At 43.3% G+C, this 21,720-nt stretch overlaps 1 protein-coding gene across 1 annotated transcript in view; it reads right to left on the bottom strand.

Annotated features, from left to right (window-relative positions):
• The window catches only part of TBC1D8B (TBC1 domain family member 8B), a 151,285-nt gene that overhangs the window by 60,633 nt on the left and 68,932 nt on the right, over window positions 1–21,720 (bottom strand). Inside the window, exon 9 of the mRNA XM_030209579.1 lies at window positions 7,172–7,322. Within this exon, the coding sequence (XP_030065439.1) occupies window positions 7,172–7,322 (151 nt within the window). The remainder of the gene's footprint in view (window positions 1–7,171; window positions 7,323–21,720) is intronic.

Below are 21,720 nucleotides of genomic sequence, written 5' to 3'. Positions count from 1 at the left end.
TTCCTAAAGACCCACTTGGAGGACATTGGTCTTTCAATTGGTGTGAATGGAGGGGGCGGGAGGGGTTGGGCGGGAGGGAGGGGGGATAGTGGGATGTGGGGAAATAGGGGAGAGAGCGGGGCACTGCTGGGTATGAAGGGCGCACACTTTGCACTATGGCACTGTATAGAGATACCACGAAGGGGTGCGATAGAACAGCTTTATTACACTCTATGGAGATGAATACAGACTTAAAAATTCTCTCGTATAATGTAAAGGGCCTGAACATGCCCCAGAAGAGGCAAAAGTTTCATAAGGAAATAAAGCAGCATAGACCACATGTGGTTCTCCTGCAGGAGACGCACTTGGTGGGTAGGCATGAAAGGCTTCTTTCTCACCCAAAGTACCCAGTGGTGTATTTTGCATCAGCAGCTGGGTCAAAGAAAGGAGGAGTTGCGATCTTGATTCATGCTGCGGTTGGGGTGCAGGTTCTTAAGGTAAAGCGGGACATGGGTGGACGCTATATTTTTATGCATATCACGATTGACAATGTGGATCTAACCCTGGCCTCTATATATGCGCCTAACACAGGACAGGCTGGGTTCCTGGAGAAAGTTAGAAACTCCTTGGCCACTTTTGCGCAGGGCTCACTTGTAATAGGAGGGGACTTTAATACAGTGATGAACCCAGGCCTAGATAGTTCAGGGCTCCCCAGAGGCGAGGGTCAGAGGGACTCTTTGGCCTTGAGGTCTTTGGCGCTTTCGCTGGGCACAGTGGACCTGTGGAGGGTGAAACACCAGAGGGTACGAGACTATACATTTTACTCTGCAGTACATAATTCTTATTCACGCATTGACTACATATTTGTGGATGCAACCCTGGTGGAGCACGGTCCTGAAGCAGGGATAGGTAATGTGACTCTGTCGGATCATGCTCCAATATGGGTGACTCTACCAAATATTAGGGCCGAAAAAAAAAATAAAAGATGGACACTGAATGTTGGTCTTCTGCGGGAGGGGGCAGTGGTGGATGGCTATAAACAAATGTTGAAAGAGTACCTTGAATTTAATCTAGGCTCAGGGCCCTCGCTTAGCACAATATGGGATGCTATGAAGGCGGTGACCCGGGGATATTTTTTACAACTGGCCAGTAGACAATCGAAAGCCCGTAGGGCGCAGATCGCGAATTGTCTGGAAAGCATTCGCTTGCTAGAGGAACAGCATAAGGCCAATGGTTCAGCTAGGGTTCTGAGAGAACTTAGTTCCCAGAGAATGCGCCTTGACTCCATATATTCGGAGCACCTAAGCATGCTACAGGCAAAGAATAGGTTGAGCTCCTATGCATACGCTAACAAAATAGGGTGCCTTCTCGCCATAAAGCTGCGCAGGCAAAAAGTTGAGCGGAACATCATAAAGATACGAGATGTTGGAGGAGGTACCTTAAGTACGTCCGAACAAATACGAAACAGATTTGGGGAATTTTATAAAGATCTGTATGCCCAGGAGCTCAGCTCTTCGATGGACCTGATAGATCATTACTTACAGGATAGTGAGCTTACCTCTCTGAGTCACCAGCAGCAGACAATGTTAGATGAGCCAATCACCCCTGGGGAAATCCAGGAGGCAATTAGTAGTCTCCCCTCACATAAATCGCCCGGGCTCGACGGATTGCCCAATGAGTTCTATAGGAAGTTTGCCCCTGAGATAGCTCCGCTCCTAGCAGATCTGTTTAATCAGGTGGGGAGAGGGGGGTCATTACCTCAGTCAATGATGGAGGCATGGATAGCGGTCCTGCCTAAACCAGGTAAAGATCACTCTGAATGTGGATCCTACAGACCTATATCTGTGCTTAATGCAGATGTCAAAATATTGGCTAAGGTACTGGCAAATCGTCTGGCCCCTATTCTACCAGTACTTATTCATCCAGACCAAGTGGGCTTTGTACAGTATCGAAAGGCGATGGACAATATTAGAAGGGCGGTGGATATAATGAACTTGGCAAAAAACAACCAGAAGCCGTTGTCTTTTAAGCCTTGACGCGGAAAAAGCCTTTGACCGGGTTCACTGGCCCTTCATGTATAGGGTGATGGAAAATATGGGGTTTGGAATACAGTTTCGTAGCTGGATTCGGGCCTTTTACGAGTTCCCCAAGGCCTGTGTCCGGGTCAATGGTGGAAATTCAGAATTATTCACTCTACATAGAGGTACTAGGCAGGGCTGCCCCTTGTCTCCCTTATTATTTGCGATGGTGATGGAGCCTTTTGCAGCCCGTGTGCGGTCTGATCCTGATATCTCGGGAGCCAAGATAGCAGATAGAACTCATAAAATGGCCTTATTCGCAGATGATGTACTGCTGTTTGTCACTCGACCCTTGACCACCTTCCCGCACCTAGAACAAATGATACAGCAGTACTCTGCAGTGTCCGGATTTAGGGTCAACATGGCAAAATCTGAGGCCCTGAACGTGACAATTCCGGAGGACGTGGTGGAGTCCTTAAAGATTTCCTCTCCCTTTCGGTGGGCTCACAAACATTTAAAATATTTGGGGGTGAATCTGACTAGGGATCCTTCGGAGCTCTTTAATGCAAATTATAAGGGGCTGGGTAAAATTATTATGGAAGATCTAGAGAGGTGGGGAGATCTGGGAACATCATGGTTTGGTAGAATAGCCATTCTTAAAATGAATGTCTTGCCACGACTGTTATACCTTTTTCAGGTGCTGCCTTTGATAATGCCCAGGCGATTCTTAGCTAATTTACAAGATAAACTGTTGCGATTCGTCTGGGCAGGAAAACGTCCTAGGCTAGCGAGATCGCTCCTATATAAGGAAAGGAAAAGGGGAGGACTTGGGGTACCCAATCTCGCATGGTATTATAGGGCAGCGCAGGGGAAAGCAGCACTTGAATGGTATCAAGAATACCCGGATCGCCAATGGGTGCATATAGAACAACATTCGGTGGGTGACAAACCATTGAGTGCACTAATGTGGTTGCCAAAGTCTTTTAGAAGTATGACTGAAAGAGCTTGTCCCTCCATAGCTGTAACACTCCATTACTGGGATAGTCTGTTCCCTAAGAGACAATGTATATTGACCCGGTATACTCCAATAGCCTTTAATCCTTTATTTTTACCTGGGACGGTAACGGGGATTTTCACTAAATGGTACGAGATAGGGGTGAGAACCTGGGGCCAATTATTTGAAGCTGACTCCCTGGTACCTTTTGACACATTGCTGGACAGATACCCAGGGGTGGAGGGAGGTGACTTTGCCTATTGTCAATTGGTATCTCTCCTTAAAAGTAAGGCGGTGAGGGAGGTGATGCAGCGTGAGAAATTAGAACTGGAGGAGATATGTGAGCGACATGCTTCCTCTAGGGGACTGATAGGTTCCCTGTACCATAATATAAGCAAACAGGCGCCCAGTTACGGGGTACATAGGAGAAGCTGGGAACGAGAGCTGGGGGTGAGCTTGGGAGACCCTGGGTGGGAGAGCATAGAAAAAGCAGTTGTGAAGGTGTCGACCCATGTACCCCTGCAGGAGAATGCTGTGAAAGTATTATATCGTTCATACCTTACGCCTGCCCGACTGCGGCGGATCTTTCCGACTGCCTCGGGCATGTGTTGGAGAAGATGCGGCCAAGAGGGCACCATGGGGCACATATGGTGGAATTGTGTAAAAATTCGTGCCTTTTGGAAGGCGGTACACTATAGGTTGCAGGCCTGGATAGGGTGTACAGTGCCCTGGGCCCCCGAGGTGTTCCTGTTTTCTGCTAGGATCGCAGGCCTATTGTCCTGTCAACAAACTTTGGCTAAGCACGTGGTTGGCACAGCAAGGGTGGTTGTAGCTTCACAATGGAGGAGGGAGGGAGTTCCCCCGCTAGCTAAGTGGCTTAATAAGTTGAGGTATGTGCGTGAAATGGAGAGACTGGTGGCTGAGCATACACAACAAATAGGGAAATGGCATTCTGTTTGGAAGTACATTCCTATAGACGCTCTGACGAACTAGTATGTCTGTAAAGAGAGTGTTTATAAAAAAAAAAAAAAAAAGGTAGTGCTCAGTGGTGCTCTCTTGGTGGGGTGGGGTAGGGGGGTGGGAGGGAGGGTAATCTTTGCTTTATTAAAAAGTTGAAAAAATTTTGAAGTTCAGTGATGTTGATATTGGAAAGTTGAAACTACGATGAGTTATACTGTATGAAGCATTAAGCGGAATATTGTATTAGTCATAGGAAAATGTGTCTTGATGGATTGTATTTTGCATTCTTTGTGTTGTTTCAATGAACAATAAAGACTTCATACAAATTAAAAAAAAAAAAACTCCTGAAGACATTCTCCCACCAGAAGAAGAGAAGAAGGGACCAGCATCTGAACACTGCGAAGCTCTGGAGGCATTGGAAACTCTAGTTGATGGAGACTTCCTGTCTGCATGAAAGGAAGATTGGTGTGCCTGAACATGGGACTTCAGACCATATTGCTGATGACTAGGCATATCGTTTGCTGTCTTGAAAACGAGAGCTCCCTGAAGATGGATGACCAGAGGCTTTAGGCTTATCCCCTGTCAACCGCTGTGGCTTAGTTTCTCCCAGTTCTTTCACCATGTTACTGAGATCTTCTCCAAACAGCCACTTGCTTTGAAAGGGCAGTTTAAGTAGATGTGTCTTTGATGCTGCATCCGCTGCCCAATGTTGCAACCAGAGTTGTTGACATGCTGTGACAGACAAAGAGATACTGCAGGCCACACCCCATAATATGTCATAAATAGCATCCTATAATGGCTCCTCTAAATGGCCATAACTAATGAGGGAGAAGCATCTGCCCACTCCTGGAAGTTTAAACAAGAGGAGCTGGAGGGGCAGCGGGGCAAGAAACTGAAGCACCCTGCAGCAACTCTGACTATCCCTGCTTCAGTAAATAGGCCTGGTGTATGAGCAATATAAACTCTGGAGAAAACATCATGATGCAGCTAAATGCTCTGTCAGGCCCTGAGGCTGTAAAATGGCAGCTGCATGTCACATGTGATCTGACCGAGGCTGCTCTTCAGTGCTAGTTGGTCCCGACAAAAAGGCGCCCATTCCTGTGCTCTCCTGCATCAAACTGAGCACCAGTTCTTCTGGAGAGCCCAAAGACCCCGGCATATTCAGATGCAGTGCCAAATCCGAAGATGTACTGCCGAAAACTGTTTCCTCCATATCTACTACTTAACATTTCTAGAGCGCTACTAGGGTTACGCAGCGCTGTACAATTTAACAAAGAGAGACAGTCCCTGCTCAAAGAGCTTACAATCTAATAGACAAGTGAACAGTCAAATTGGGGCAGTCTGGATTCACTGAACGGTAAGGGTTAGAGGTGCCGAACGCAGCATTGAAGAGGTGGGCTTTAAGCAAAGACTTGAAGACGGGCAGGGAGGGGGCTTGGCGTAAGGGCTCAGGAAGGTTGTTCCAAGCATAGGGTGAGGTGAGGCAGAATGAGCGGAGCCTGGAGTTGGCAGTGGTGGAGAAGGGTACTGAGAGGAGGGATTTATCCTGTGAACGGAGGTTACGGGCGGGAACGTAAGGGGAGATGAGGGTAGAAAGATAGTGAGGGGCAGCAGACTGAGTGCATTTGTAGGTAAGAAGGAGAAGCTTGAATTGAATGCGGTATCTGATCGGAAGCCCACAGGATTCCCAGCTTGCATGCACTGCCACCCAGCAGGAGTCACCATTCACCCTGTCACAAGCACAGCACAATGTGTCCCAAGTGATGAGTCAGGATCCTTCCCCTACACCAAGTAAAACTTGCAGCCATCTAAACAGTTGCGAGTCAAACTTTAGTCAGATTTTTTTTTTTTAAGATTCTTGTCCTGGAAAAGAAGATCTCCACAGGAAACAGAGGAGAGATGAAGGAAGGGAAGTAGTAAATTTGTGGGACACCAGAGATAGGGATCTGAAGACCTCCAGATAAGACTCTGCAGCCTCAAGCCACCAGCAAAGCTCCACTGTAGACCAGTTGACCAACTGGACTAGGAGCAAAGCACTCAGAACCAGAGGCTGAAAAGTGTGTCCATCCACCTGCTGGAGACAGAAAATACCGAAGAGCTGGATCGGATGCCAAGAGATATGTCTCAGCGTATCTCCACCTGCTGGTTGATGGACACAACTGTCCAACAGGTTCTGGAATAGTTGGAAGCTACATAATGGAAAGTATAAATATGATGGAAGGATGGAAAAGGGGAGAAAGGAATGGAGACAGAGGTGGTGGTGAAGAGAATGTAAATGAGAGAAGAAAGATGAGAGAAAATAAGTTGGGTTTTCACATGCATGAGAACTGGAGAAAGAGGTATGTGAGAGGAGGGGTTGAGAGAGGGGAGAGTGGCAAGTGGCAGCAGGAGTGAAATATCTAGAATAAAGTCTGAAAGAACAGAATTGGCAAGAGAGGAAGGAAACATACTGAAAAATAGAAAATAAGAGGTAAGAAAACAATGGAAGTGAGCAAAAAAAAAAAATGAATAAAGAAAACCTGAAACATTGAGGAGGATCAGGAGAAAGGGAAAGAAAAGATGAAGACAAACAATAAAAGAGCAAGAAATAGAGTTCAGGAATTTTTTTTAAATAAAATGTTACATTATAGAGTCAACTGGCAGGAATATTAGGATGAGTAATTAGTGGGCAGGATTAAGAGTATTTTGCTTAGTTCTTGGAGGGAATAAGGAGTAAGAGGCAGGGATGAGGATACTAGGTGAGTCAAGCTCATTGTTACCATGGAAGTGCACACCCATACATGCCCAGGGAAAAATTAGAGGGAACAATGATCACCATTATGAACTGGTTAAGTAACTTGGGGATCTATGCTGATCCTCATGCCATAGAGACAAATGTAAAATATATGCAACCTATGCAGAGAGCTCAAATAGCTAAAGAGTGCACAAAGGAAAGATTTTTTTTTAAAAAGGGGTGTGACTAATGAGTGAACAGAATAGGAAAAAAATATACGGCATAGCAGAAAGACAGAAATCCCAGGGAGAAAAGACAAAAAGAGGAAGCAATAGTTAAGTTAACAGCTAATCTAAGCAGTAAAAAAATGTATATAGCAGTATTGCTTTAAGCATCTACTTAGACAAGGTATACTATTTGCTGAGATTAAAGATGCCCGAAAGTAGAATGTATCATTTAAGCAACAAATGATAGACAAAGTACAAACACTTTATTCTGACTTTATACCTGAGAAGAGTAACCAGAGTTCTCCTTTTAATGTCTCGGGAATTCCCCTAACCACCAAGTCTCGTGTCCTCTTTGTACGAAACATACTAACACCACGCCCACATTCTATAAACATAATATTCCATGACTGTTCTTTCATCTTTTCTTTCAGCTAAGAAAAAAAAAAGGAAAAACAGATTAATTCTCAAAAAGTCAAAAACAGATCTGCTTAAAAGTCAATGTTTCTAAAGAATATACAAAAGATAATGGATATATCCAATTCATAACTAGTCTATATTAGTATACAGAAGTTCTGCAGAAGTCAAACTACACAAAGGAGAAACTAGATCTTACCTGCTAATTTTCTTTCCTTTAGTCCCTCCAGATCAGTCCAGATGCTTGGATTTACTCACTCCTACCAACAGATAGACTGAGAACTATTGATTTCAGAGTGCATCTATAAGTATGCTGTGCAGTCACCAAGTAGTCAGTATTTATATAACCAAAGCAGGTGAACAGAAAACTCAAGAATGAGAGCCAACCTATAACAGACAATTAATCAATCATCTTGACAGGAATAACATTCTTTAAGGAAACACCACTACTCCAAGTCCTATCGCCAACTTGCTCAAGAACTCTAGTGAAATGACAGTGATAATCATTGGTAGCCATCAATACTGAAGAAGGAGGGTTCTGGAGAGACTAAAGGAAATAAAATTAGTAGTTAAGATCTAATTTCTCCTTCCTTAACATCTCTTCAGACCTGTTCAGACACTTGGGAATTACCAAAGCCCTGAAGTCAGCACTTTCACCACCATACAAAATGTCCTGCAGGGGAATAAGACTGTTTTCAATCCAAGAAGCTGCCTGACCCCTAGTAGAATGTGTTTTCAGTGCCGCAGGCACTGTGTGTCCTTTGAATACATACACAAATACAACAGCCTTCTTTATTCATCAGGTGATAGTGGATTTGGACTCAGCTTCACCTTTCTTATTACCTCCAATCAAAATGAATATCCAATCCTATCGGTGAAATTCCTCCACCTCCCTTTATACTCCTGTAAATCGAGATTATTTTTCTTCTGCTCCCCATCCTGTCATCTCTCCCAATACCCCAAGCAAAACACTTTGGGTTAAGATAAAAGAAGGAAACCACCTTCAAGGGGGGGGGGGAGGGGGGACAGACAGAGAGAGACAGAGGGACAGTCAGAGAAAGCACCATCTTCAAGGTAACATCCTTCATCGTGTCACAGAGTAAGGGCTCAAAAGGAGCTTGAAATAAGGTCAACAACACTAGATTTAAGTCCCAAGACAGTATTACTGACTGCCGAGGGGATCCGGATGAGAGACCAGAGCCCTTCTTTGAGCTAGGCTGTAGCAACAGGCTAATACCACTACTTGTACTTTAAAGAGAGGTTTAACTTCAGAACCTTATCCAATCTTTCATGCATAAATCCCAGAACCTCAGCCACCAAGGCCTTTAGGGGAACCACTCTGTGATCAGTATACCAAGATTCAAAGATATGCTACACCCTGACATATGCCAAGATCTCTCTTTCAAGATGAGCATGGTAGAAATAACTTTAGCAGAATAACCCCCGCTTCCAAAGTCGTGCCCTCTCAAGAGTAATGCCATAAGACAAAACGGAGACATGTCCAGCATGCAAAATGATTGCTGCATGACAAACAGCAGCAGTGGTTCCTCCACTGATAGATCAGATACCTGTTTCAGGGTCTGAGGCCAATTCAGAGCCACCCAACACCACCACTCCTCAATGTTGTTCAATCCTCTGAATGACTTGTCCCAGCAACAGCCATGGAACCCAAACAACTTAAGGCAGTCTTCAGCTTGCAGGTGATCTGATGCTGAGAAGACCACAAATCTGTACTTGCAACTTCTGCCCCTTGCTGTAGCCAAACACTGGTCCCTCTTTCTGATGTTGAACCTGACCCCTGGGTACTCTTGTCACCTGCAAGGGGATGAGATTGCTCTTGGTGACATTCACAACCCAGCCCAACTGCTTCCAGAATTCTACCACTCTCACCGTGATGCACTCTCTCCTAAAAGGATTTGATCTAAATGAACCAATCACCTAGAAAGGGGTGCAACAAGATGCCTTCCTTGCATAAGGCCACCATCACAATTGCCATAACTTGGAAAATATTCTGGGCACTGTTGCCAGGCCAAATGGTAGAGCACAAAACTGATAGCACCATCCCAAGACAGCAAAATGAAGGAATTTCTGTTTTCCCTTGAGTATCAGAATATGAAGACAAGCCTCCATTAGATCCAAGGATGTCAGATCTAACACGGCTGAACATGCAAACAACCCACACGAAGGGCCATACAATTGACCTCATCTCATACAAACTATCCACTGACCAGAACCTAACCATAACACAAACCAGATGGATAGAAATACCATGGACCGGCCACTATAAATTAAACATATCCCTAAAATGGCGGAAAAAAGTCTCTCTCCACACTTGAGAACACACAACCCATACCACGAGAGGCCAAATAGACCCGGATACTTTCTGGCAACAGATATACAATAACGACTGGACAACACAAACGGAATCCATTCACTATCTTTCAGTTTGGGACAAAAGATGCAGACACATACTAGACACAATAGCACCCCTACAAAAAATAACCTCACACAGACACAACTCGATACCGTGGTTCAATGAAGAATTGAAAAAATTAAAAACACAATCAAGGAGACAAGAATGCGTGTGGAAAAAAATAAAAGATGAATACACACTCAACGCATGGAAACAGATACACAGGAAATACAACAACTATGCAATAAGACAGACCAAAAGGTCATATCACAAAACCAAAATCGGCCAGACTACAACACGAAGAAACTATACCATCTCATGAATAAATTACTAGACACAACACCGGTCATCATAACCAACACCGACATCCCATCTGTAGACAACCTTGCTAAATATTTCAATGAAAAAATTATTAATCTATGCAAAACCCTACCATTGGACAACACGGATATAGAAAACTTCATAAATGGGCGGGACCCCATCCCTGGTGAATACCCAGCGGACCGATTATGGACAAACTTCGCTCTCCTCAGTGCCGACATAGTTACTCAGGTGATTAAAAAATACTCCAAAAGCCACTGTCAATTGGACATCTGTCCCAGCTACCTAATACAATCTGCCCCCCACCACTTCATAACAGATCTCACATCCCATCTAAATTTCATGCTTCAGCGAGGTATTTTCCCCTAAAGAAAAAGGCAACATCCTGCTCATCCCAATACTAAAACACAACAAGAAAAAAAACAAATGAAATCACCAACTACTGCTCAGTAGCATCTATCCCATTAGTAGTCAAACTTATGGAAGGACTGGTGACCAAACAACTCAACGACTACATAAACAAATTCACTATACTACATGAGTCACAATCAGGATTCCGACCCCAACATAGCACCGAAACAGTACTAATCAATCTCCTATCCAAATTCAAGCAGGAGATAGCAATAGGCAAAAGCATTCTCCTCCTTCAATTTGACATGTCCAGTGCGTTCGACATGGTTAACCATAACATATTGCTAAGACTCCTAGACTATTTCAGAATTGGTGGTAACACTCTCATTTGGATTAAGAGCTTTCAAACCACCAGAACATACCAAGTGAAATCAAGCACCAACATATCGTCACCCTGGAAACCAGACTGCGGAGTACCACAAGGATCATCACTATCACCGATCCTTTTCAACCTCATGATGGTCCCACTAGCCAAAGCCTTATCCACACAAGGCCTTAATCCATTCATCTACGCTGATGACGTCACACTATACATCCCCTACAAGCATGATTTAGCAGATATCACCAATAAAATCAAGCTCAGCTTAAACATCATGAACTCATGGGCAAAGGCATTGCAACTAAAACTCAACACAGAAAAAACACACTGCCTCATCATCTCATCCCAATACAACACATACAAACCCACAAACATTAACATCCCAGGATACACCCTCCCTATTTCAGACAGCCTGAAAATTCTCGGAGTAACAATCGACCGAAACCTCCAACTAGAGTCCCAAGCTAAACTCACCATAAAGAAAATGTTTCTTTCAATGTGGAAACTAAAACATGTGAAATCATTCTTCCCAAGGGAAATATTTTGCAACCTGGTACTGTCAATGGTACTAAGCCACGCAGACTATTGTAACGGAATCTATGATACGTTGAAATCTTCTGCTCAGTGTGCTGCTGTGGCTAAGAAAGCAAATAAAATGTTAGGTATTATTAGGAAAGGGATGGAAAACGAAAATGAAAATATTATAATGCCACTGTATCGGTCCATGGTGCGACCGCACCTAGAGTATTGTGTTCAATTCTGGTCGCCGCACCTCAAAAAAGATATAGTGGAATTAGAAAAGGTGCAGAGAAGGGTGACAAAGATGATTAAGGGGATGGGACGACTTTCCTATGAGGAAAGGCTAAAGCAGCTGGGGCTCTTCAGCTTGGAGAAAAGGCGGCTGAGGGGTGATATGATAGAGGTATATAAAATAATGAGTGGAGTGAAAAAGATAGATATGGAGCGTCTGTTTACATTTTCCAAAAATACTAGGACAAGGGGGCATGCGATGAAGCTGGAGTGCAGTAAGTTTAAAACAGATAAGAGAAAATTTTTCTTTACTCAGCGCGTAATTCAACTCTGGAATTTGTTGCCGGAGAATGTGGTTAAGGCGGTTAGCTTAGCAGAGTTTAAGAAAGGTTTGGACGGCTTCCTGAAGGAAAAGGCCATAGAATGTTATTAAATGGACGTAGAGAAAAATCCACTATTCCTGGGACAAGCAGTAAAAAATGCTTTGTTCCTTCGATCTTGTCGGGTAATTGTGACCTGGATTGGCCACTGTCGGAGACAGGGTGCTGGGCTAGATGGACCTTTGGTCTGCCCCAGTGCGGCGATTCTTATGTCTTATGACTCTAAGCAGTCCAGAAAAAAAGCAACCAAAATAGTATGGTGTCTCAACTAGAAAATATATCAGAAGAAACTTAGACTTGAGGGAAGTGATAGGGAAGATACAATATAGACATTTAAATAATTAAAAGATACCAATGAACAAATGAACCTTTTCCAAAATATGTGGAGGCTATAGAACTAGGACATTACAAGAAGGGAAACTGAAAAGCAATTTAATGAGGTAATGGTATAGAACATAATTTTGCAGAGGGTTTGTGGTCATTTGTGTATTGACAGTTTGTTCAATATCAACTTTGCACTTTCTTCTTAACAGGTGATGACTATGAAAGAAACGCCACCACCATTTTTTGTTATATGTTGTGGCCAGGTCCTTTGGCCAACAGTGACTAGTATCACCAAACTGTGACCAGAGCCCAGCCAGCAGTCCTTCAGAGCAACAGCGAGAAACATTGCCTCTAAGAAAGAGCTCAGATAGTCAACAACTGGTTTAACACAAGTAGTCCTCTTTTGTCTATCCCCTGCCACTCAAGGTGACTTCCTACATTGCCTAACTAAGCTGGACCTCTCTCTTTCCAACTCTTTCTCTTGGGTCAGGAACTATCTTGCTCCTAGAGTCTTCTGGATCCTCTGTTACAACAAGAAAACGGCTTGAATAGAAAGCTTGAAGAATATGCAAATTAGTCTTTTCTTCCAGAGCTCATACAAATTAGCTTTCCTTCGGCCTCCTCTTTAGCCAAATCTGTGGGGGATATTCTCTTCCAAACTTCTTTTACCAGTAGCCAAACAGATACTGAGTCCTTTTGACTGAGTAGCAGCAACTTAGCTAGTTAAAGAGCCACCACCCCTTGGACAGGACAACACAAACTTAACCTTACAGTGCTGTCCTTCACACTGGCTGTTAGATCCAGTTCACTAAAGAGCAAATGTAAAGTCCATGAGCAACAGTCTTAAAAGGTAGGTACCTTCTGGTATCTGTTCCCAAGCTCTCTGGGTCAGGCTTTTTCCAACAGCAGGCAATGACTCCTTCCTTCTCCTCCAGAGCCCCTTCTCACTGCTTCAACCATAGGGGAGTGCTTTTTAAAGGTCTCCAGGCCCTACACTCCGCCCCTTCTTTAATTTCCCCACCTATAAGGATGCCTGCTTCCTTCCCTCCCAATTAGAGCAGGGCCTTCCTTAATTCTCCTCCCCTTTTCTAAAATGGGAAATGACCCCCTCCTTCCCTAGCAGGTCCTATGAGTCAAAGGGGGAATGTCATTCCTTGTCCATTCAAGCTTTAGCATGGAAATAGGGATCCAGAACTCCCTCCTGTGGCCACTTTGAGATAAGACACCACCGGTGCTTGTCACAACATGCAACAGGATACTACTACTTAACACTACTTAACATTTCTAAAGCGCTACTAGGGTTACGCAGCGCTGTACAGTTTAACAAAGAAGGATAGTCCCTGCTCAAAGGAGCTTACAATCTAAAGGACGAAATGTAAAGTTGGGGCAGTCTAGATATCCTGAATGGAGGTATAATGGTTATGTGGAGGAGTGGCCTAGTGGTTAGGGTGGTGGACTTTGGTCCTGGGGAACGGAGAAACTGAGTTCAATTCCCACTTCAGGCACAGACAGCTCCTTGTGACTCTGGGCAAGTCACTTAACCCTCCATTGCCCCATGTAAGCCGCATTGAGCCTGCCATGAGTGAGAAAGCGCAGGGTACAAATGTAAAAAAAAAAAAATATGCTGAAGGCGACATTGAAGAGGTGGGCTTTGAGTAAGAATTTGAAGATGGGCAGATACAGTTTTGAATGCTAATTCCTTATGTAGGATTGTAAAACAGAACACTTTGTTGGACCATATAGCTTTCTTCAATGCTATGACAAATACAGTGCAATACGTACACTGAATAGATTTGTGGAAGTATAACAGTGTCAATGTGTCATCTTGCTCTTTACATTTGAATAACAAAGTTGATATTTTTGTTTTGGAATGGATATGTGAAGACAATAGATGAATGTTTTAAGACATGAAGATTTGTGGATAAATATTCTTGTGGAGGAGTGGCCTATTGGTTAGAACACTGGTCTTGACATCCAGAGATGCCCGGTTCAAACCCACTGCTGCTCCTTGTGATCTTGGGCAAGTCAATTAACCCTCCATTGCCTCAGGTACAAAATTAGCAAGTCAGCCCTCCATGGACAAGGAAATACCCGGAGTACCTAAATGTAACTCACTTTGAACTACTACTGAAAAAGGTGTGAACAAAATCTAAATAAATAAATTGTACAATCACAGTTGGGACTTTTCCTTTAACACATATATAACCTGGGTTTTGATACTATCCATGCCTACTAGAGTTAGTTGTGCACATTTTTGCATTTTGATATCGTCGAGTGAGGCATTATATTTGAGCCTTAAAGGCTAAACTGTAAAATAAAAAGGTAGCAGCATTTAAGATCATATAGGGACTAATTTTATGAAGCTCTTCCCCATGTAAAGTCTCACACTTGAAAAAGAGCTCTCAAAAACCTGTCAAGCAGAATACCTACATGTAGGTATATGTGCCAACAAGATTTTCTTAATTGTTATTTAACTTGCTTGGTCATCATTGTAAGCATAAATAGAAGCAAAATCAATAATCAAACAATATTGCGTATTAATACAGCTTAATCACTACCTTCTAAACAAAAAGTCTGCTAAAAAAAAAAAAGAGTTTTTACAACTTTCTTAAATTTCAACAGCAAAGACTCCTGCTGAATAGACAGGGGAAGGGAGTTTGAAAGGGCAGTATAAAGTGGTATATCAAAGATAACCTGAGAACCTAAGTAAAGGTGGCTTTGCATGAAGTTTCTACCATATCCTGGAGGGCAGGGTTATACAGACCATTGAGGCCTGGGAGGAACGCAACATGTGAGAGGAGCATATAGTATCAGGTAACCCACCAAATAAGGTGTGTGATCGGAATGTAATACCCAGAATGTCATCAGCAATACCTTGAATTTGACCCAGTAAACAAACAATCAGTGATGGTGGGCTAATAATAGAAAGATCATGTCACAGTGACAAGCATCAGTCAGACATACCGCATAGGCATTCTATGGCAGATAGTAGGCAGAGTTGCAATGTGTTCACGTATTTTATAAAATACACACATTCATGCATAGAATACATGCACACATTTATATCTTTTTTGGGACAGGTATTAATTCTTCTATGAATCTATTCATAGAAGGTAACAGAAACCTATGTGCCTTTATAAAATAAACATCTTGAAACTGTGCAAATGCCTACACACACATTTATACCTGGTTCATAGCGTGTTTGGGTTTTCAGAAGGCATTTGACAAAGCCCAACACAAAAGATTCTGTAGGAAATTGAAGAGTCCAAGTTCCTTTGTGGGCTGCAAAGTGACTAAAGTTAGGAAACACTGTAGGACTAAACCATTCATCAGTGGGGAACCCCATGGGTATAAAGTGGAACCTGTGCTAACATTAATAAATGATCTGGAGACAGGAGTGATGAGTCACTGGATCAAATTTGCAGAGGACACAAAATTATTCAAAATCTTTAAAATTCTGTGAGACTAGGAGACTGGGCATGTAACTTACCTTGAACCACTACAGAAAAGGCCTGAGCTAAATCCAAACCCAAATGGCAGAAAAAATTTAATGTGAACAAGTGCAAAATGATGCATAAAGGGAAAAATAATCCCAACTACAAGTATAAACGCTGGGTTCTGAGTTAGGAGTCAACAACCAGAAAAAAAGATCTTAGAGTCATTGTGAACAATAAATTGAAATATTTAGCCCAGTGTCCCACGGCTGCTAAAAATACAAATAGGAGTTAAGGGCAGCAGACAAAAACCTTTATAGTCCATCCAGTCTGTCCAGCAAGGCAGCCACAGTTGTATTTATTACATTTGTATCCCGCGCTTTCCCGCTCATCGCAGGCTCAAAGTACTGCTGCTCTGAGCAGGTTACACCCCTTTATGCTGTTCTTTAGGGTGAAGGTCAATTAAGTTATGCCTTGACTCCATCCTCTTGCTATGTAGAGATCGTCTGTGTTTATCCCATGCATTTTTAAATTCCTTCACTGTTTTTATCCCCACCACCTCCACTGGGACGGTATTCCAGATTCCCATTACCTTCTCCATGAAAAAGTATTTCCTGATGTTGCTCTAAAGTCTACCACCTTGAAACCTTAATTATGTCCTTTTGATCTATTTCTTCTCCTCTGAAAAAAATGTATTTTGTATATTAACACCTTCCAAGTACTTAAATGTTTGTAGCATATCTCCCCTGTCCCTCCTTTCCCTTTAGGTGTACATATTCAGGTATTCAAATCTCTTCATATGTCCTTTGGAGCAAACCCCACATCATTTTGGTCACCTTCCTCTGAACTGTTTCGTTTTTTTTTTGTTTTTTTTTGTGGGGGGGGGGGGTTTGTTAGCAAGATACAGCCTCCAAATCTGAACACAATATTCCAAATGGGGTCTCATCAATGACTGTAGAAGGGCATCAACATCTCCTCTTTCTTCTGCTGTTATACCTCTCTATGCAGCCTAGTATCATTCTAGCTTTGGCCATTACCTTATCACGTTTTGCCACTTTGAGATCCTCAGGCACTATCACCCCTTTCCTGGTTCATGCATATCAGCCTCTCATCCCCATCACATACAGCAACTTTGGATTTCTACACCCAAGTGCATCACTCTTCACTTTGGCAGTTGAAATGTAATGGAATAAACATTAGCCCTTTCTTCTAATTTTTATAGACCACTTCTCATGTCATCCCTCCATTGCAAATCTTTGTGTCATCTGCAGAAAAGCAAGTTTTTCTTTCTAACCCTTTGGCAATGTCACACACAAATATGTAGAATAGAACCAATCCCTGAGGCGTTCCACTATTCACCTTCTATGCAGTTCTGATCATCTCAAAAAGGATAGACAGCAACTAGAAAAGGTTTAAAGAAGACGGACAAAAATGATAAAGTGTAATACCTCCCTTATAAAGCAGTCTATACGTTATGACTCTTCAGCTTGGAGAAGAGGACTGAACAAGGTACAATAAAATTTTATAAAATCATGAGTGGGCTGGAAATGTTAAATAGGAAATGGTTGTTTACCCTTTCAAGAAACACAAACACAAGTGGACACTCCAGGAAACTAACAACCAGTAGACTGAAAACAGCTTAGAATGCAAAGTTTTCCTACAGTACATAATTAATCTATGGAATCTGTTGCCAGAATATGTGTTCAAGGTGACTAAAATAACAAGATTCAAAAGAGGTTTGCAAAACAGGTAGAAACCTCTATGTGTAGTCCAAAGTCCAAAGCAAGAGTAGAGGATGCCACAGAACACAACCAGCCAACACGATGAAGTCAAAGAGCCCTTTATTCAATGCACCAGTAACTGGACTAGACATGGTCCGTGTTTCGGCAGTAAAACCACCTGCTTTAGAGGTCACAACACAACTATATTAATAAAACAAAACATCTTTTAAATCAGTATCAAATATAAAGTAAAATAAAAAAAGGTATATATAAAAAAAGATCCTATATAATAATTTGCACCTCCGTCTGGATGCCTGGTTTGGTAACACACTTCCCATTGGTCCGCCCTGGGGATGACGTCACAGGGCAGACCAATGGGAAGTGAGAGGAAAGGGAACCCAGCACCAGTCACCGGAGGTCTCGCTCTGTCCCCTCGGAGTGCAACGACGACCTGGGAAGGGAAGCCAGCACCAGCCGGCGGAGGTCGGTACACAATCGCCCCCCCCCCCCCCAAGTTCCACCTCCCTCCCTCCCTCGTTCCACTCCTGTCTGAGTTCCACGCCCTTCCCTCCGAGTTCCATCGCCTCTCAACTCCCTCCCTCCCTCTCTGTGCCCTCCAAGTGGAAGCAAGATGTGTGCGGCTGCCCCTCCTCTTCGGAAGTGCCGGCTGTCTCTCCTCCAAGTTCCACCGCCCCGCGCCTCCCTCCCTCTCTCTCTGCCCTCTGAGTGGAAGCTGGACATATGCGGCTGCCCCTCCTCTTCGGAAGTGCCGGCTGTTATTTAAAACTTCTTACCTCCTGGTCCGCCGGCAACAGTGAAGTCGAGCAGGCACGGCACGGCGCTTCACACTGTCTTTGCTTCTGTTTCAGCTCTGCCTCTGGTCCTGCCCTCATTTCCTGTTTGCGGAAGGGCGGAACCAGAGGCAGAGCTGAAACAGAAGCGAAGGCAGTGTGAAGCGCCGTGCCATGCCTGCTCGACTTCACTGTTGCCGGCGGACCAGGAGGTAAGAAGTTTTAAATAACAGCCGGCACTTCCGAAGGGGAGGGGCAGCCGCACATGTCCTGCTTCCACTCGGAGAGCACAGGGTGGTGGAACTCGGAGGAGAGACAGCCGGCACTTCCGAAGGGGAGGGGCAGCCATACACATCCTGCTTTCAATCGGAGGGCACAGAGAGAGAGGGGGAGGGAGGCGCGGGGGTGTGTAACTCGGACGACAGGGGGTGCATGGAACTTGGAAGGCAGGGGGGAGGGGGTCCTGGAACTTGAACGGGAGGGGGAAGGGGGTCCTGGAACTCAAAGGGGAGGGGGTCCTGGAACGCGGAAGACAGGGAGGGAGGGGAGGTAGGGGCCATGAAACTCGGAGGGGAAGGGGCCTGGAACTCAAAGGAGAGAGAGGGACGGACATGCAGGGGTGTGAAACTCCAAAGACAGAAACCGAGGGAGGGAGAGATGGAACTCCGAGGAGAGGGGACCATTGAACTCCGAGGACAGGGAGGAGGGCAGGAGGCCAAGCTGCAACTGTGAGGAAAACCTTGCTAGCGCCATTTCATTTCTATCAGAAACCTTTTTTACTAGTATAACAATAAAATTAAAACCAGTATAATAGTACAACTATAAGAAACAAAGAACAATATAAAAAAATAAAACTCAGTATATTAATAAAACAAACTGCATATTAATACAGTGACATATATGCAAATCATAAAACACTTATAAAACTAATTGGTCGCAAGAACAGACCAAGGAACAAAATCATAAAAGCACCATAAGCTTTAAAACAAATTGAACAAGGGAGTAAAAGGATACCTAAAAACATTCGCTTTTGGAAAACTAATAAAGAAAAGCACAGCCTACCTTGCCAAGCAAAGGTATAAAAACAGGGAAACCTGGGGCAAAACACTAGCACAGCCAAGTAAATCTGAAAAAACAAGAAGGATGGGCACATGTAAACAGAACATCATCATTTGTAAAAAAAAATGTGTAACAATGTATGTCATAGGCACTAAAAGAACTGTAAAAGCAGCTTAAAATGAGGAACAGGACTCTTTCGCCAAAAAACACCTTTGAGCCAAACCTGGAGAAAATAAATAAAAACGATAAAATGAACCGGACAGAACTCAATAGCCAGTTAAAGTAATACCGGGTTAAGTGTAAAACCGGTTAAAACATATCTGGCTAAGAGAGATTGCATATGATATAGAAAAACTCATCGGTCTGTAATGTCAGACAGATGTAGAAGCGCCTGACAAACAAACAGCAATCCAATATGGAGTGCAGTCACGTCACAGAGATGTCTCATTTAAATGCATATGTATTAGAATTATGCATATGAATACTAGAAGCAGCTAGGCAGTAGATGATGGACATGAACCAGGTACAGACTTAGCTGGTTATCAAAACATAACCGGTTACCTCCCAAAAACAATGGTCATCATAAAAGCAAAGGGCACAGGTGAAAAAAAAGGTGAAAAAAAAAGTAAGAATATATAAAAAGGCTAAGACACGAAGGTAAAAGAAATAAAAACATGATATATAGGAAAGAGTGCACGAACACTAAGTAAAACAATAAATAAGGGGACCTTTTACCAAGGTGGATTAGCATTTTTAGCGAGCACCAAAAATAAGCATGCTCGAAACATTAGAGATGCCCATATATTTCTATGGGTGATTCTAGCATTTAGTGCGTGCTAACCATTAGTGTGCACTAAAACCACTAGCGCGTCTTTGTAAAAAAAAAACCTAAACAAATATGTCCAAACATACTGCTATTACAAAACATCAAATCATAAAAAAGGATGATACTCTACATCAGAGTGCAAACCATCTGGCAATACAGAACCTAAATGGAAAATACTTCTTTGTTCTTCCTGTAAAAGCATGTCATCTATATTGCCATTTCTCCAGGAAGTACGCATCACTTAAAAACAAAAACTTCAGGTCACTAATAGTATGATTCAAGGACTGCCAATGTTCTACCAGAGGTGCAGATGTAATGTTGCGACCGATGCAACGTCTGTGCCCTACAATAAATGCTTTGATTAAACATTTTGTTTTCTCCACATATAGTTTCTGGAACGGGCACAAGATGATGTAAGTGACTTGGGCCATATCACAGTTGGAGATATGTTTAAACACAGTAACATAGGGCGTCTTTTACTAAGGCATGCTCACTTTTTTAGCGCACACTAAAATTGTGGGCACGCTAAACATTAGAGACACCAATGCAATCCTATGGGCGTCTCTAACGTTTAGCGCACCCACAATTTTAGCACGTGCTAAAAACATGAGCGCGCCTTAGTAAAAGACGCCATAAGTAACATAGTAAGTGATGGCAAATAAAGACCCATACAATCCATCCAGTCTGCCCAACAAGATAAACTCATTTTACAAGATATGCGATACTTTATATACATACCCGAGTTTGATTTGTCCTTGCCATTCTCAGGGCACAGACCGTAGAAGTCTGCCCAGCATTGTTCTTGTACTAAAAGCTCTGACGCTATCGTCAAAGCCCCTTAAAATTTACACTCAAGCCCATCCCTATCTACTCAAGTCACGATCAAGGCGCAGACCGCAGAAGTCTGCCCAGCACTGGTTTTGCTTCCTAATTACCAGCGTCGCCATCCAATCTCCGCTAAGATTCTGTGGGTCCATTCCTAAACAGGATTCCTTTGTGTTTATTCCACGCATGTTTGAATTCCATTACCGTTTGCATCACCACCACCCCCTGCGGGAGAGCATTCCACATATCCACCACCCTCTCCGTGAAAAAATACTTCCTGACATTATTCCTGACTCTGCCCCCCCTTCAACCTCCTGTTTAAGGTAATACCTCTTTTGATAGTTTTACGATGAAAAAGTAGTCTATAACCAAAGCATCTCTGCAAACACTGCATTTTCCACATTGCTTATGTCCAAAAAAAATATCTGCAAAAGAGTCTTGTACTGGACTAGGGAGGGCAGATGTCGGGTCCAATTACTGTTGCTTTTTATTTTGTTACATTTGTACCCTATGCTTTCCCACTCATAGCAGGCTCAATGTGGCTTACATAAGGCAATGAAGGGTTAAGTGACTTGCCCAGAGTCACAAGGAGCTGCCTGTGCCTGAAGTGGGAATCAAACTCAGTTCCTCAGTTCCCCAGGACCAAAGTCCACCACCCTAACCACTAGGCCACTCCTCCACCCCTTGAATAAAGGACTCTGACTTCATCCTGTTGGCTGGTTGTGTTTTGTGTCGAAAGAGGTTTGGACATCAATCAATTTTAAAAGTTATTAGCCAGATAGACTTGGGAGAACAATTCCATATACCTGGAAGTGAGCTATAAAAAACATTTTTCTTTTGG

This window comes from Microcaecilia unicolor, chromosome 7, assembly GCF_901765095.1.
Source record: "Microcaecilia unicolor chromosome 7, aMicUni1.1, whole genome shotgun sequence".
Lineage (NCBI taxonomy): Eukaryota > Metazoa > Chordata > Amphibia > Gymnophiona > Siphonopidae > Microcaecilia > Microcaecilia unicolor.
This window is presented reverse-complemented; position numbering and strand designations above follow the sequence as displayed.